The 13,237-nt window shown below is 46.9% G+C and overlaps 1 protein-coding gene across 1 annotated transcript in view; it reads right to left on the reverse strand.

Moving 5' to 3' along the window:
* LRRC31 (leucine rich repeat containing 31) overlaps window positions 1-11,607 on the reverse strand; it is a 30,779-nt gene extending 19,172 nt beyond the window's left edge. The window contains exons 1-4 of the mRNA XM_075547880.1: window positions 11,418-11,607; window positions 5,179-5,328; window positions 3,146-3,313; window positions 360-527 (exon numbers count right to left, since the gene is read on the reverse strand). Of these exons, the coding sequence (XP_075403995.1) occupies window positions 360-527; window positions 3,146-3,313; window positions 5,179-5,328; window positions 11,418-11,607 (676 nt within the window). The remainder of the gene's footprint in view (window positions 1-359; window positions 528-3,145; window positions 3,314-5,178; window positions 5,329-11,417) is intronic.
* Between the last annotated feature and the right edge of the window lie 1,630 nt (window positions 11,608-13,237).

Consider the following 13,237-nt stretch of genomic DNA (forward strand, 5'->3'; position numbering starts at 1 on the left):
GAAATACAAACTCTTAGCAGGGTGTGGAACCAGAATAAACTGGTTTGGGGATCTAGTGAGTAACCCTTTAAATTCAGGGTAAGGGAAAACACCACAAACTTGAATTCACGAGTGATACCATTGTGGTGTGTTTGGTGGTGCAGGGCTTGGTGGGTAGCTGTTGGGTTGCTCACTACAAGGTCAACAGATCAAATCTACCGACTGCTCCAGGGGAGAATGAGGAGACTTTCTTCTCCCATAAACACAGACTGGGGGTAGCTCTACTCTGCCCTACAGGTTCGCTGTGAGTTAGAATGGATTCGTCTGCCCTGAAGTGAGTTTGGGTTTTGAAGAGCAAGAACTCCTCTGAATCTACTTACCCATAAATGCCCCATCGTCTGAAGTGAGGGCACAATCCACGAGTTCAAGGGTTTGTATCTTGCTGCCTTCTTGGAACGATTGGAGGATCAGAGGCAAGTTCCCTCCCACTCTTCTGTTCCAGGACAAATTTAGCTCTTCAAGTTCCGGTATCACTTTCAGGGCTTCTCCTGTGACCAAAGGCGTGAGGTCAGGCTGGCCATAGGCTGCTCATTTGTAAATCTGCCCAGCCCTCTCTTAGGGAGCACTGACGCGGTGCCAGGGACGGTGCTGGCTGCCAAGAAACACAGGAGAAAAGGTCCCGCTGCCTGCCCACTCACAGCGGGTTGAGTTTCAACATTTCTAGACAGCAGTTCTAATCCTCCCAAATCCTGAAATCAAGGTGGCTAACTAAAAATGTTGCTTTCAAAACAACAACACTCTGAATCCACTGTGAGTAAGGTGGCTGCACTGGTCTGTCTTGGTAGAAGTGAGTGCTTGGTTTATATCCAAGGACTTTCCCTCGCCCACTGTCACTGGGACTTGCTTAATATTTTAGGGTAACGCCTCCCCGCAAACATAGCCCAGTTCTAATCCCTGCCATGTTTGAATATGGCACCTCAAATGAAGGACTCTTCTGGACTGAGTTGTACAACTTTCCCCTAAAGTAAATAGGTGCTATAAACCCTAACCCTAGGGTCGCTATGATGAGGTGTGACTGAAGGACAGTGAGCAGAGGTTTGTTGTTGTTGTTTTCGGTTTTAGCCTATGGCTACAATCCTATTTGAGAAGTGGTTTATTTTTGTAAGGCTTGTTTTAAGTCACTGTTTTTGAAATATAAAACAGCAGATTAAGCAAATAGAGCAGAAAGGAGTCGAATGATAGAAGCTAAAAAGAGACAAAGACCTTTCTTCCCAGTGAAGTGACAGTCTCAGAAACCCACAGGGCCAGTTCTACTCTGTCCAACAGGGTCACTCTGAGTCAGGATCTACTCAGTGGCAGAGAGTTTGAGCCACTGGACTTGAATTTCTACCACTGGCTACTAATTCTAGGGATTAGGTTTTGAATGTCCAGAAAATCCCATGTTAAAATACAAGTGTTCTGGGAGCTACAACATTTCAAGCCAGGAATAAACAGGATTTCAGTCAGCTGGGAGTGACTTTCTATAATTCTGTGTATCTTCTGGGATCAGGAATAAAGAATGCATGGTCAATTAGCTGCCTTTGATGGGCGCTGGAGAGAGTCAATATATTTTTGCCATCCTGATTTATACAATTTTAATGGTTGTGATGATTCTGAAATGACACTTGCTTTCTATTCTATCAGTAAATGAAAAGGGAACCCTAGTGGCCAGTGGGCTATGTGTTGGATGACTAACCATAGGGTTAGTAGTTCGAAACCACCAGTCCCTCCAAGGGAGAGCAATGAGGCTTTGTGCTCCAAGGTTTACAGAAGTTTTGATTTGTTATTTAGGGTCACTATTAGTCAGTCAACTCCATGGCAGTGTATGTTTGATCAGTAAATGAAGAAAACAAGATATCATCACAAGACAGGCAAAGAAAGAAAATACAAAAGTGGATGTCAGAGGAGACTCTGAAAATTGGCCTTGAACATAGAGTAGCTAAAGCAAATGGAAGAAGTGATGAAGTAAACGAGCTGAACTGGAAATTCCCAAGGGCAGCTCGAGAAGAGAAGGGATCCTAATGAAATGAGCAAACACCTGGGGTTAGAAAACCCAAAGGGAAAACGTGCTCACTCATCTCAAGCTGAAAAAACAGAAGCAAAACAAAACGAAAGTTCAAGCTCTGAGTTGCAATACTGATGAATTCTATGGGCAAAATACTGAACAATGCAGGGAGCGTCAAGAGAAGCTGAAAGGAATACGTAGAATTCTTATACCAAAAAGAACCTGTCAGTGCTCAGCCATTTCAAGCCTAGGATCAAGGCATTGGTTGGAAAACAAGGCTCCACAATTGGTGGAATATCAAGTGAGATGTTTCAACAAATGAAGGAGACACCTGCCTGACAAGTCAATCGGAAGCGATCGATGTTGGTGCCCATTCCAAACGAAGGGGATCTGCAATGTGGACATTATCAAGCACTATGATTAACAGCACACAGAGAACATTTCGCTGAAGATGACTCGCAAACAGCTGCTGCAGTGCATCCACAGGGGGCGCCAAGAGATTCCACCTGGATTCAGAGAGGACACGGGACACCGGTGGTCGCAGATGGGGCTTAGCTACCAGCAGAGGGTACATAGTTAACTGGCTATGCAAAGACACTTGAGTGCGTGGATCATGAATTATGGATAGCGTTGTGAAAAATGCTATGCCGAGCTGTCCCGAGGCCAACGGGCAGCCATCCAAACACATCAAGGGCCTCCCGCGTGGCTTAACATCAGGAAGGTCTGGGTCAGTCTTTGCACCATCGTTAGCAGATCATCTGAGAATCTGGGCTACATGAAGAAGACTGAGAGCCCCGGGTGAGAGGAAGGCTTATTCATGACTTGCATTACACAGGTGACACCACCCACAACCCCGAAGGCTGGACGTGAAGAGAACTTAAAGCTCTCACGGATATAGACACTTCGGTCTCGATCACCCCTCAACCCACCAAGACAGCACACATCCTTCCACTTTTTGACCTCCCCCGGGTGGACTCAGACCGCCAGCCTGTTGGGTAGCTGCTTTTGGTTAGTCCATTGACCACCTCCCGACCGAGGAGTCTCATGTTCAGCATCCAGATGGTCTTAATGGAGCTTCTCGCCACCTTGTTGCTTTCAATGGAAACTGTTGTTGGATCTTACCCAGGGCTCCCGCATCATCAGCGGTGAGTCGGCAGCTGCACAGACGCAGGATTTTTAACTTGCTGACAACATGCATCTTCGGGGCCATGAGGTAGAGGCTTCCACCGACAAAGTCATTCCAGGACAGGTCCAGTTCTTCCAAGTCGGGGTGGAACGGAAGGAAGGCGACTAGACGTGGACAGAAAAGGATACAGATGTGTGCACGTAGCTTGTGATCAGGAGCAAAGAGGATCGACGCCCGCATGTACGTCGACGGGCAGAGCGGGAACCTCGCAGCCGCGCATTGGTGACATTGTGACGCTTACATGACCTTCTTCCTGGGAGGCTTTAGATTTCTGCCAAATAACGCCACTCTGAAAAGGCAGTCGATTTCCCATAAGACATGAGCGAGTCGATGCTGACTCGCAGAGATCTTATAGAATTCTCAGGGCTGTCACCTTGATGGGAGCAGCCAGCCATGATTGTCTCTGCAAGCGAGGCTGGGGGCGTCCAACGCCAACCTTTTGGTAGCAGCCACGTGCTTAACCACCGGGCCCCCAGGGCTCCTTTGGAACCCAGAAGCAGTCTCCGTATTTTCAACGTTAGTTTCGCCCAATAGCAAAGCAAGTGCAGGCTGACTGGTGCTTACTTAGGAATCTGTAATAGTGAACAATTTCACAATTTTCCCACAACAAAGAGTCTGCTCCCAGGTAGGATGGCAGGTGTCTCTCTCCCAAGCCCCTAATACCTTCCTAAAAAGAATCAAAGCCTCTTTTCAATGTATAATCCCCGGCACTCACTGAGTCTAGGCTGGGAGTCGGGATCACAATGGGTCTGTTTGACAGGATGGAGTTCCTAATAAGCTAAGTAGGCAAGGGTTACTTGGGCTTATGTATGTTCACTACTGGTCTGTAACGAAAAGTCCCACTACCCCACGTGCTGCTGTCTCCGGAGATGTCGCCACGGTGACAGTGCTGTCTATGCGCATCCTTATATTTGACTTGGCATCCCCACCTTAAAAACGCACTCTGTTTAAATGAATCCACACAACGCGTGTGCGTGTTTCAACCTGAGCCAAGCCAGGCGGGCCCTTTCTCTGTATCTCAGCTGCTGTTCTTCAGAATTAAGTTACTGACAGCCTGCAAACAAGATCCAAAGGCCAGCTCTCGCTCTGGACCCGGAGTGGAAATACCAAAGGAGAAGGGACTGAGTGTCTGCTGGCTGGGCTTTTTAAAATTTTTTAAAAACATTTTGTTAGGGGCTCATACAACTCTTATCACAATCCATACATACATCAACTGTGTAAAGCACATCTGTACATTATTTGCCCTCATCATTTTCAAAGCATTTGCTCTCCACTTAAGCCCTTTGCATCAAGTCCACTTTTTCCCTCCCCTCCCCGCTCCCCCCTCCCTCATGAACCCTTGATAATTTACAAATTATTATTTTGTCATATCCTGCCCTGTCCGACGTCTCCCTTCACCCCCTTTTCTGTTGCCCACCCCCCAGGGAGGAGATCACATGCAGATCCCTGTAATTGGTTCCCTCTTTCCAGCCCACCTTCCCTCTAGCCTCCCAGTGTCACTGGCTGGGCTTTTACCTATGTAAAATCGCAGATTTGACAAATGTAGGAAATGGAATGGAGAGTACTTTGAAGGTGTTAAGATTGTTTTGTAAAAAAATTTAAATGCATAGCTTTAAAAAATTATGTTTTTTGGGGGAGGGGGTACCCGCATATGGGTGTCACTGGATTTGTTTCTCTAGTTAACCCAGTCTAACACCATAACCAAATACGTTTTGCTTGTTTATCTCCCCCTACCACCACCACCACCCAGTGCTGTCCGTCGTGACAATTCAGAGACCAGTGTGTGTCGGAGAAGCACTAGGCTCCAGAAGCCTGGGTTTCCAGATGTCTTTCTTCACAGGCAACTCTGGGGGACTCAAGACTCAGCTTTTCAGTTAGCAGCCAAGTGCATTCATTGTTTTCCCCACCCAGGATGCCCATCTCCACCGGGAGCACCTGTGGTCCTATGTGATGTCAGGTGCATACAGACCCAGTTCCCTCACGTCCGCTGCTGTCAGTCCACAGTTATTCAGGTCCAGACATTTGCCGGCTGCCTTTCTGCCCAACTTCTGCAGGAACTGCTCATTCTTCTCAACCCTGGACTCGCCTTCTGTTTCTGAGCTGAGAGGCTTCGGTTTAGCTATATCATAAGACAAAGGAAGAATTTGCTCTTAATGATAGATGCTAATCACAAGGTCAGCAGTTCGAAACCACCAGCCGCTTTATGGGGAAAAGATGAGGCTTTTGACTCCTATAAAGAGTTACATTTTCAGAAACCCACAGGAGCAGTTCTGTAGGGTTGCTATGAGTTGGAATGAACTCAATGGCAGGGAATTTAGAATGAGTTTAACACAAGCAATTTGATTTGAAGGGGCATGGATGCAACCAAGACCCCAAACTCACCTACAAGGTAATTGGACAGCCCCTCTCCGAAGGGCCACACAGAAAGGATGATAAATCCAGGGTGCAGTATAGCGCTGATGAACCACACAATTATCTGCTCGTTCTTTTGTATTTCCTCCCCTTACTACTGAGGCTGGCATTTGTTTTACCTCATTACTCATGCTAGGTTTTCATATGTTCATTTGTATATTTAAGATTGTTCGGTAAGTGAAAGCTAAGATAGATGACCCTTCATAAACAGTAACAGGAGTAATGGCTCCCTGAGACTTCAGGAAGAGTGGGGGGGGGGAGGGGAATAGGGAGCTGATAGCACGAAGACTTGATGGGATCGAACAAGAGAAATGCATGTGCATGGATATATTGGATTGTGTAAGATATGTCAGTAAAACTGTTATAAAAATAGAGTGAGTTTAGTTACAAAAAGGGATAAAAATTTCAGAGAAACAGCAAATATATTGGTATCAGTGAAAAATTAAACGATAATAGGGCTACTGGAGTAATAAACTTAGACTAAAACATTAGCAGAATAATTAAAACTCCAACTCTCGCCCCAGCGTGGCTCGGGGCTGCAGATTTTGTGGAAGTTACCCTCGTGTAGGCCACACCGTCTTTGCTGGGCTGTTTGATGCTGCCACGTTACGCCAGTAGGGGGCAGCACCACCCATCTTTTTCCTTTTCACAATGGCCTTATTAAGATGGATCCAATGAAGTTATTTGGTTTTGGATAGGGTTGCCTGATTTAGGAAAAGCACAAAACCCCTAAAACAGGGAACTCAGTTATATTCAAATTTCATTTAAACAGCAAATAATTTTCTAGGCTGGCTTCAAAGGCTTGCATGTTTATAAATTTCAAGAATGCCTTTGCCTGCTATCTTATTACCATAGCTTGTGTTTTAAAATTTGCTATCTCCACAGGCACCAAGTACCAGACCAACCAAACCTCCCCGGCCCTCTGTTTTCACCTTATATTACTGCCCTGTCATGCATTTCCTTTCTTGCTAAATGTTGGGAAAAAGTTGTTTATCCTTGCTGCCCCAGATTCATCATCACATTACTAATTAACCCCATTCATTCTAGTTGTCACACTCACTACCCAGATGAAATTGTTTTCTGAAAGGTCACCAACAATGCTCTACCACTGGACAGGCTCAAAAATCTCTTTTCAGTCCACATCCTTCTTGGGCACTCTCTGGTGTTCGACTCCCCAGAGAAGGCCGAGGTCACACAGTATGGAGAGCTGGCTCCAGCCTGTGAGGCTTGGCTTACTAGTCTGTCAGGTGCAGAGTGGAACATCTGCCAAGCTCATTTCTCAGAAGCATTGTGAGTCAAATGTACTCCTAGGAAAATCTACAGTTGGGTCCCTGCACGGTGTAAATGGTTAACCTAAAGGTTAGTGGTTCACGGCCTCCCACGGGAACCGTGGAAGAAGAGTCTGTTTCTATAATGATCACAGCCAACACCCCCCTCTGGAGTGGCCCACAGCCTGCCGTGAGGGAGAATTGGCTCAATGGCAAAGCTGTGTTAACAAATCTACACAGGAGGCCCATGACACCTGCCTGTTGGATGAACGAATGATTGGATGGATGGATGGATGGATGGATGGATGGATGGATAGATGGATGGATGGATGGATGGATGGATGATGGCAGATGAAAAGATAAACATTGGCTCTAGACTTCCTCAATTAACAAAATACACCAACATGGTAAATCTTTATTAAAACACCTACAGGTAAGTACTTACAAGACCTGTCTATTTCAATTTCTTCTTATTATTACTAGCAGCGCTTCAAAGGGTCACTGACTTCACAGCGCTGTACAAAGGGCAGGTGGGTCAGAGGAGTTCAGCTTTGACTGCGGGAGAGGGCATGGTGCTCACGGACGTGGCAGGAGGTGAGCTCACAGGAGCAGGTCTGTACAGTGATTCGGGGCCTTTCTCTGGCCACTTTGCCACTAACCCAGGCTCCAAGCCAAGGTGATTCTGCGAGGTCTGCAGTACCTTCTCCCAGTATGTTCCTTCCAGTTCACACCCGTCAGGATTGGCGCCTGCTGCTTACAACCCCCAATCCCAGTCCCTTTGTAAATAAAACATTATCGTGTGTTCTTAACATCAGTGGTGCTGCACCGGGAATGAACAGAAGGTGGTGACAAGTTCCTGTTTCCAAGGAGAGTGGGAACACATGATAGAGGGACCCAGAGTATGGCTGGCCAGGTATATCAGGTGGATCTGGGGAAGCTTGCGAGAGAGAAAGTGGTGAATTGCATGTTGATAAAGGAGGGGATGTAAATGGAGGGAAAGAGAAACCAGGGAGAGACGAGTGCAGAGGGAGGAGGGGACTCGGAGAAAAGGCTTCTCTCAGCCCAGGGAACCACTTCAGGAATTACAAGTCAATCCGGAGTGCAGGGTGAATGCGGATGTGATGGGAGGACAGGGGCAGGCAGAGGCCACAAAGCTGTATCCAAACAGTCGCCAACACCTTGAAGGCCGTGTCTAGGACTTCACCCTTTCTCTTCAAGGCAAGAGAGACATGGTGCTGACTTTTAAGTAGGTCAGAGAGACACCTTGATACCTGTGGTTTGGAAAGGGTGTGGTGGCAATGCGGAGGACAGATTGGCAAGCGAGCGAGCCGAAAAGCAGAGGAACCGGTTTGGAGACTAACACAGTGGTCCAGGAAGGAGGCGGTGAAGACACACAGCAGTGATGGAGAGGAGGAGCCGGGTCTGAGAACCACTTAGGGGGCAGAATCAACATGACTTGAAAAGCCCCTGCATTTGGGAGGAGGCAGAAATGGGGCTGCCAAGTGAGGTTGGTGGGGGTGGCAGGGAAGGCCCCCAGCAGGAAAAACCAACTGCTCAGTTTTGCACAATTAATTATGTCGCGGACGCTAACAGAGCACTTTGCTGAAGTTCTAAGTGGTACAGATGGAGAGGGCCTGCTTTCAATGGGCGACCGTAACTACCTAGTTACAAACATCTCTCTAAAATACATCTGATTGAATCTACTTACACGAGAGAGGTTTCTAAAAACTCATGGGAAGTGAAATGACAAGATAATGCAATTTACCCACAAACTTTCTGTTGCCCCCTTGTATTCTGTTTGATGTTTTATGCCAGATAACCTTGTTTCAATGAGGGTAGGTATAAAGTAAACTAGGTTGTTTAGAGGTTAATAATTGTTTAAGGTGAATGGCGTGGGAACTCCTTAGACCAGTGGTTCTCACCCTTCCTAATGCCTCCACCCTTTCATACGGTTCCTCATGTGTGGTGACCCCAACCTTAAAATTACTTTTGTTGCTACTTCATCACTGTCATTTTGCTACTGTTATAAATTGTCATGTCATAGCTGATATTCAGGATGTATTGTCATTGTTACAAATTGAACATAATTAAAGCATAGTGATGAATCACAAAAGCAATATGTAATTATATATTGTGAGATATTTATTTCTAATGACAAATTAAATTTTGTCTTGAAGCATGGTGTAGCGTGGGTAACAGTCTTCATGCCAGGTACTTGTATGTGGGTGTATCTGCATGTGGGCGGACCCGCCTGGAGACAGACAGAGGAGCGGTGTCTCAGTTCCTGAGACAATTGGAAATATGTGTTTTCCCATGGTCTTAAGTGACCCCTGTGAAAGGGTCATTAGACCCCCCCAAAGGGTTGCGACCCACAGGTTGAGAACCGTTGCCTTAGACTATCTGCTATACATTTCCCTCTGGTGAATCTAAAACCAACAAAACAAACACACCCAATCTTGATTCACTCTTCTATTTACATCAAGTGTCTAAAATGCGTTTAAAAGATCTTTAATCCAGTAGATAATAGATTGGTGGCATTGTATATGATACCTAACTTTTTCGAGAGAAATTTGGCAATATTTATTTAGGACAATAAAGGTTTCAGAACCTTTGAATTTAAATCCCTGTTATGGAAATTTGTACTAAGAAAATTATTGAAACACAGCGAAGCAAGGGTTAGGGGAGAGGGAAAGCTAAAAACATCCACTTAAAGACCTAAAAAAAAGGAAGTTACTATGTCATATGCATGTAATTGACTGTTACATGGTTATTACAATTATACACATGAAAACATAGCATTGTGGGAATTGCACAATAGAAAAATACATTTACTTACTGCCTTCCACTAAATCATAGGACAAAGCAGAATCGCATCAATGGGTTTCTGAGGCTGTAACTCTTCACAGGAGCAGAAAGACTGATCTTTCTCTCACAGAGTGGCTGGTGAGTCCACTGCCAACCTTGTACTTGCAGTTGGCAGCCCCCAGGGTTTCTGCCGACTCTGTCAGCTAAGTACAATCACTTCTCCAGGTAAGGACAACATGGCTTTGTAGACTTTGTTTTTGTTAGCTGTCATCCAGTTGGCCCTAACTCATGACACTATGAGGTATATAATAGACTGAAATGCTTAGGGATCAGAGCTTGGTCGTTTCCAGAAGTAGAACACTGGGCTTCTTTTCCTAGTGCACCTTTGTCTGGAAGCGCTGCTGAAGCCTTTTCAGCAGAACAGCAGCATGGAAGCCGCCAATAAAAGACAGACGGTAAACTAAACAATAACAGACAGATGGTGGTTGTGCATGAGATGCATTGCCAGGAACCAAACCCTCATCTCCTGCATGGAAGGCAAGACTTTGTACCAAGGGACCACCAATGAGTGCCCTTGACTGAAAGCCATGACAATGGTGCAAAGGTTGCAGGATTTGTCCCCCTCCCCTTATTTCTCTGGACTGTCCTGCTACTCCCTTCCTCTCCCCATTGTTCATCAGCTTCCGCATCACTGAGGCCACGCTCTCTCAGACACTCCAGACTCGGTCCCTCCAGGAGCCTCGGCACCTACAGTTCCCTTTCCCTGGAAAGCTATTCCCATAAACACATGCTAAAGCAATTCATTGATCCTACACGACGGACTTTACTCCGGCATCTTCTCACACGCCACCACCCGGAGGCTCTGTCTTCCAACTCCATCTAAACGAGCACACCTAACCTATCCTTCTCCTTCCTTTTCTGTCTCAGAGCCGTCCCCTCCTGAAGACCCGGACACAGTGGGCTGTTTTTGAAAAGGTTGTTTATAACACTTAGAACGATCTCCAGTCCAGCCCACGCACTGTGTTCATTGACTTATTAAGTAAATGGGTGCATGTGAGGGAGCGGCAGAAGAATAATTTGTGTGATCAAAACCCACCGCCACCAAGTGGGTTGTGACACAGCGTCCCCATCTGGGGTTCCCGAGGAGGCTGTAGAGTTTTATGGAAGCAGGGAGCTTCATCCCTTGCCCTCGGAATGGCTGGTGGGTTTGGACCACAGACACTGCCGTTAGCAGCCCAATTCTCACCCAGCAGCGCCGCCACAACCCAAGAAAAATTGCCAGCTTTCAATAAAGCTTTCTGAATGTTATTATTTTTATAATTCCAAAGTAAGATTATGTTAAAATGGCCAATGTTTTATGCACACAAGAGGGCTTCAAAAATTCGTGGACGAATGAATGAAAAAATAGACCAAACTCACTGCCGCTGAGGCAATTCCAACTCACAGTGACCCGACCGGACAGCAGAACTGCCCCTGTGGGTTTCCAAGACTAGAACTCTTTACAGGAGGAGAAAGCCTTATTTTTCTTCCACGTGAAATGAAAAGATGATGGAATTACTTGAAGCCTTCCTGGATTTAGCTCAGTAAAAACTTAGAAGACTATTGAAAACATGAACAGAACAGGTATTTAGAAGAGGGGCACGGGTTCCTGCCAGCTCACTCCAGAAGCTATGTTTAGGGGCATGCATGCTGAAGGTCAACACATCAGCGGGGAGGCGCTCACCCGGGTCTGCAGCGCTTGTCTCCGGTGCCCCACGGCTGGGTTGATGTGCGTTGGTCTCAGTACTCTTGCTCTCTCTTTGGCTTTCCGCTTCAGCTGACCTGGGTTTTGAGACCCGGAAGAACTTCTTGATAAATGAAATTTGGGGTTGAGTCTCTTCTTCTGGGGAATGTCTCTTCTTTGTGTGACTCATGGTCAAGGGGCTGTTCGTCGAAGGGGTCGTTCGCTTCCTTTTTCTCTAGGATTTCTGAGAAGAAAATTAGACTCCGTCAAGGCCATCTGAGACCAAAAAGCAAATGACTTTTTTTTCTCTCTTCTTTCTGTTTTTACCATTAGTAATGTTTACTATAAGAATGATGTCACCCAGGATCTGGGCTCCAGCAGATGGTTACAGATCCAAATCTAAACAAACTTGCATTTTCAACTTCACCTTGTTTTATTGTGTGAGATACAGGTCATTACACACCACTTTGGCAGGAGCACCATTTTGGGTTACCTCCTCCACTCCCCCCAGACTTTGGTACATACAGATGGATCTAGATCGCCTTTCAGCTGGGTGGGGCTACTGGTTAAGTCAGTCAGCAACTAACCCAACGGTAGGAAGTTCAAAAGCACGCAGGCCTGCCGATCATCTTCTGAAAAATCAGCCCTTGGAAGCCCCATGGAGGTGCCCTGAGCCACAGCAGGTAAGGAATTCCTGGGGAGTGCCAACAGTTTGGCTACTAGCAAAAAGGCTGGTGGTGTCAGTGCACCTCAGAGGAAAGGGCTGGCTGGCTGCTGGGGGGGGAGGGGGGAAGAACCAGCCAATGAAAACCTGATCCACCATGCACACACGCATGTGGGGTCTCCAGGAGGGGGAATCGCTACCTGCAACCAGGTTGGGAGCCTGTTCCAAAGAGGGGAGGGGAGACATCCAGGCTTGCAGGACTGAAGGCTTTGATTCCCGGCATGGATTTTTGCCTGTAGCAAGAGATTGCGTGAGGTGGGGGTGGGGAAGGGGGAGGAGGAGGGGGGCTAAATGGGGAGGAGGAGGGGTGAGGGTGGGGACAACGGTTAGAAGGCGGAGTTTGATGCAATTTGAGGCGAAAAAGAACAGACAGACTCCATCTATTAGCCCACCTGGGATTTACTTACAGTTGAAGGGAAGTCTAAAGAGGTAAGTAAACAAATGGCCTAAAACTACAAAGGATATTTCAGATCCTGTAAATAGTATTTAGATCCTGTCTTTGGGCCACAGCCTCACAGGTATTCTTGAAAACGACAATGTTACTGACTTCTTCCCATGAAATATTTCTCCCTGTGATGTTATATCCCAGGAGGACTCAGAAACATTTCACAGGGGGGTCCTAAAAAGGACCTTGCAGGGACCCCTCCCCAGACCACTCCAGACTCTTCCCGTCCTTTTAAAGGGCGGGGGGGCGGGGGGTGGGCAGCTAGGAGGGGGAGCACTACCCACACCTGTAGCTTGGGTTTGAGAATTATGATTGGGACATTCCATTCTCTTTCCAATGAAAGGTGCGCCCAGCTGTTTGACCAGGAGCAGTTAGTTAGCAGTGGAGCCAGATAGAGGGCCCAGGACCAGCTGCCCCGAGAGCTTGGGGGGGTCAGATGGGAAGGAGGAAGCAAAGATCGATATTATGATTTGCCTGTAAATCCAGCCACCGCTTGCAAGCCTCACTGCCCCACCATGATTCCCCCTTTGTGTGGCCCTGGGGCCTCCACCCGCGTCTTACCTCTAGGGCCATTTGTACCCAGTTTCCGCGCTGGGAGAGATGGGCAGGGACATTCTCTGGGGAGTCATCCCTTCAGTGGTTTTACTTTCC

Source organism: Tenrec ecaudatus, chromosome 4 (genome assembly GCF_050624435.1).
Source record: "Tenrec ecaudatus isolate mTenEca1 chromosome 4, mTenEca1.hap1, whole genome shotgun sequence".
NCBI lineage: Eukaryota > Metazoa > Chordata > Mammalia > Afrosoricida > Tenrecidae > Tenrec > Tenrec ecaudatus.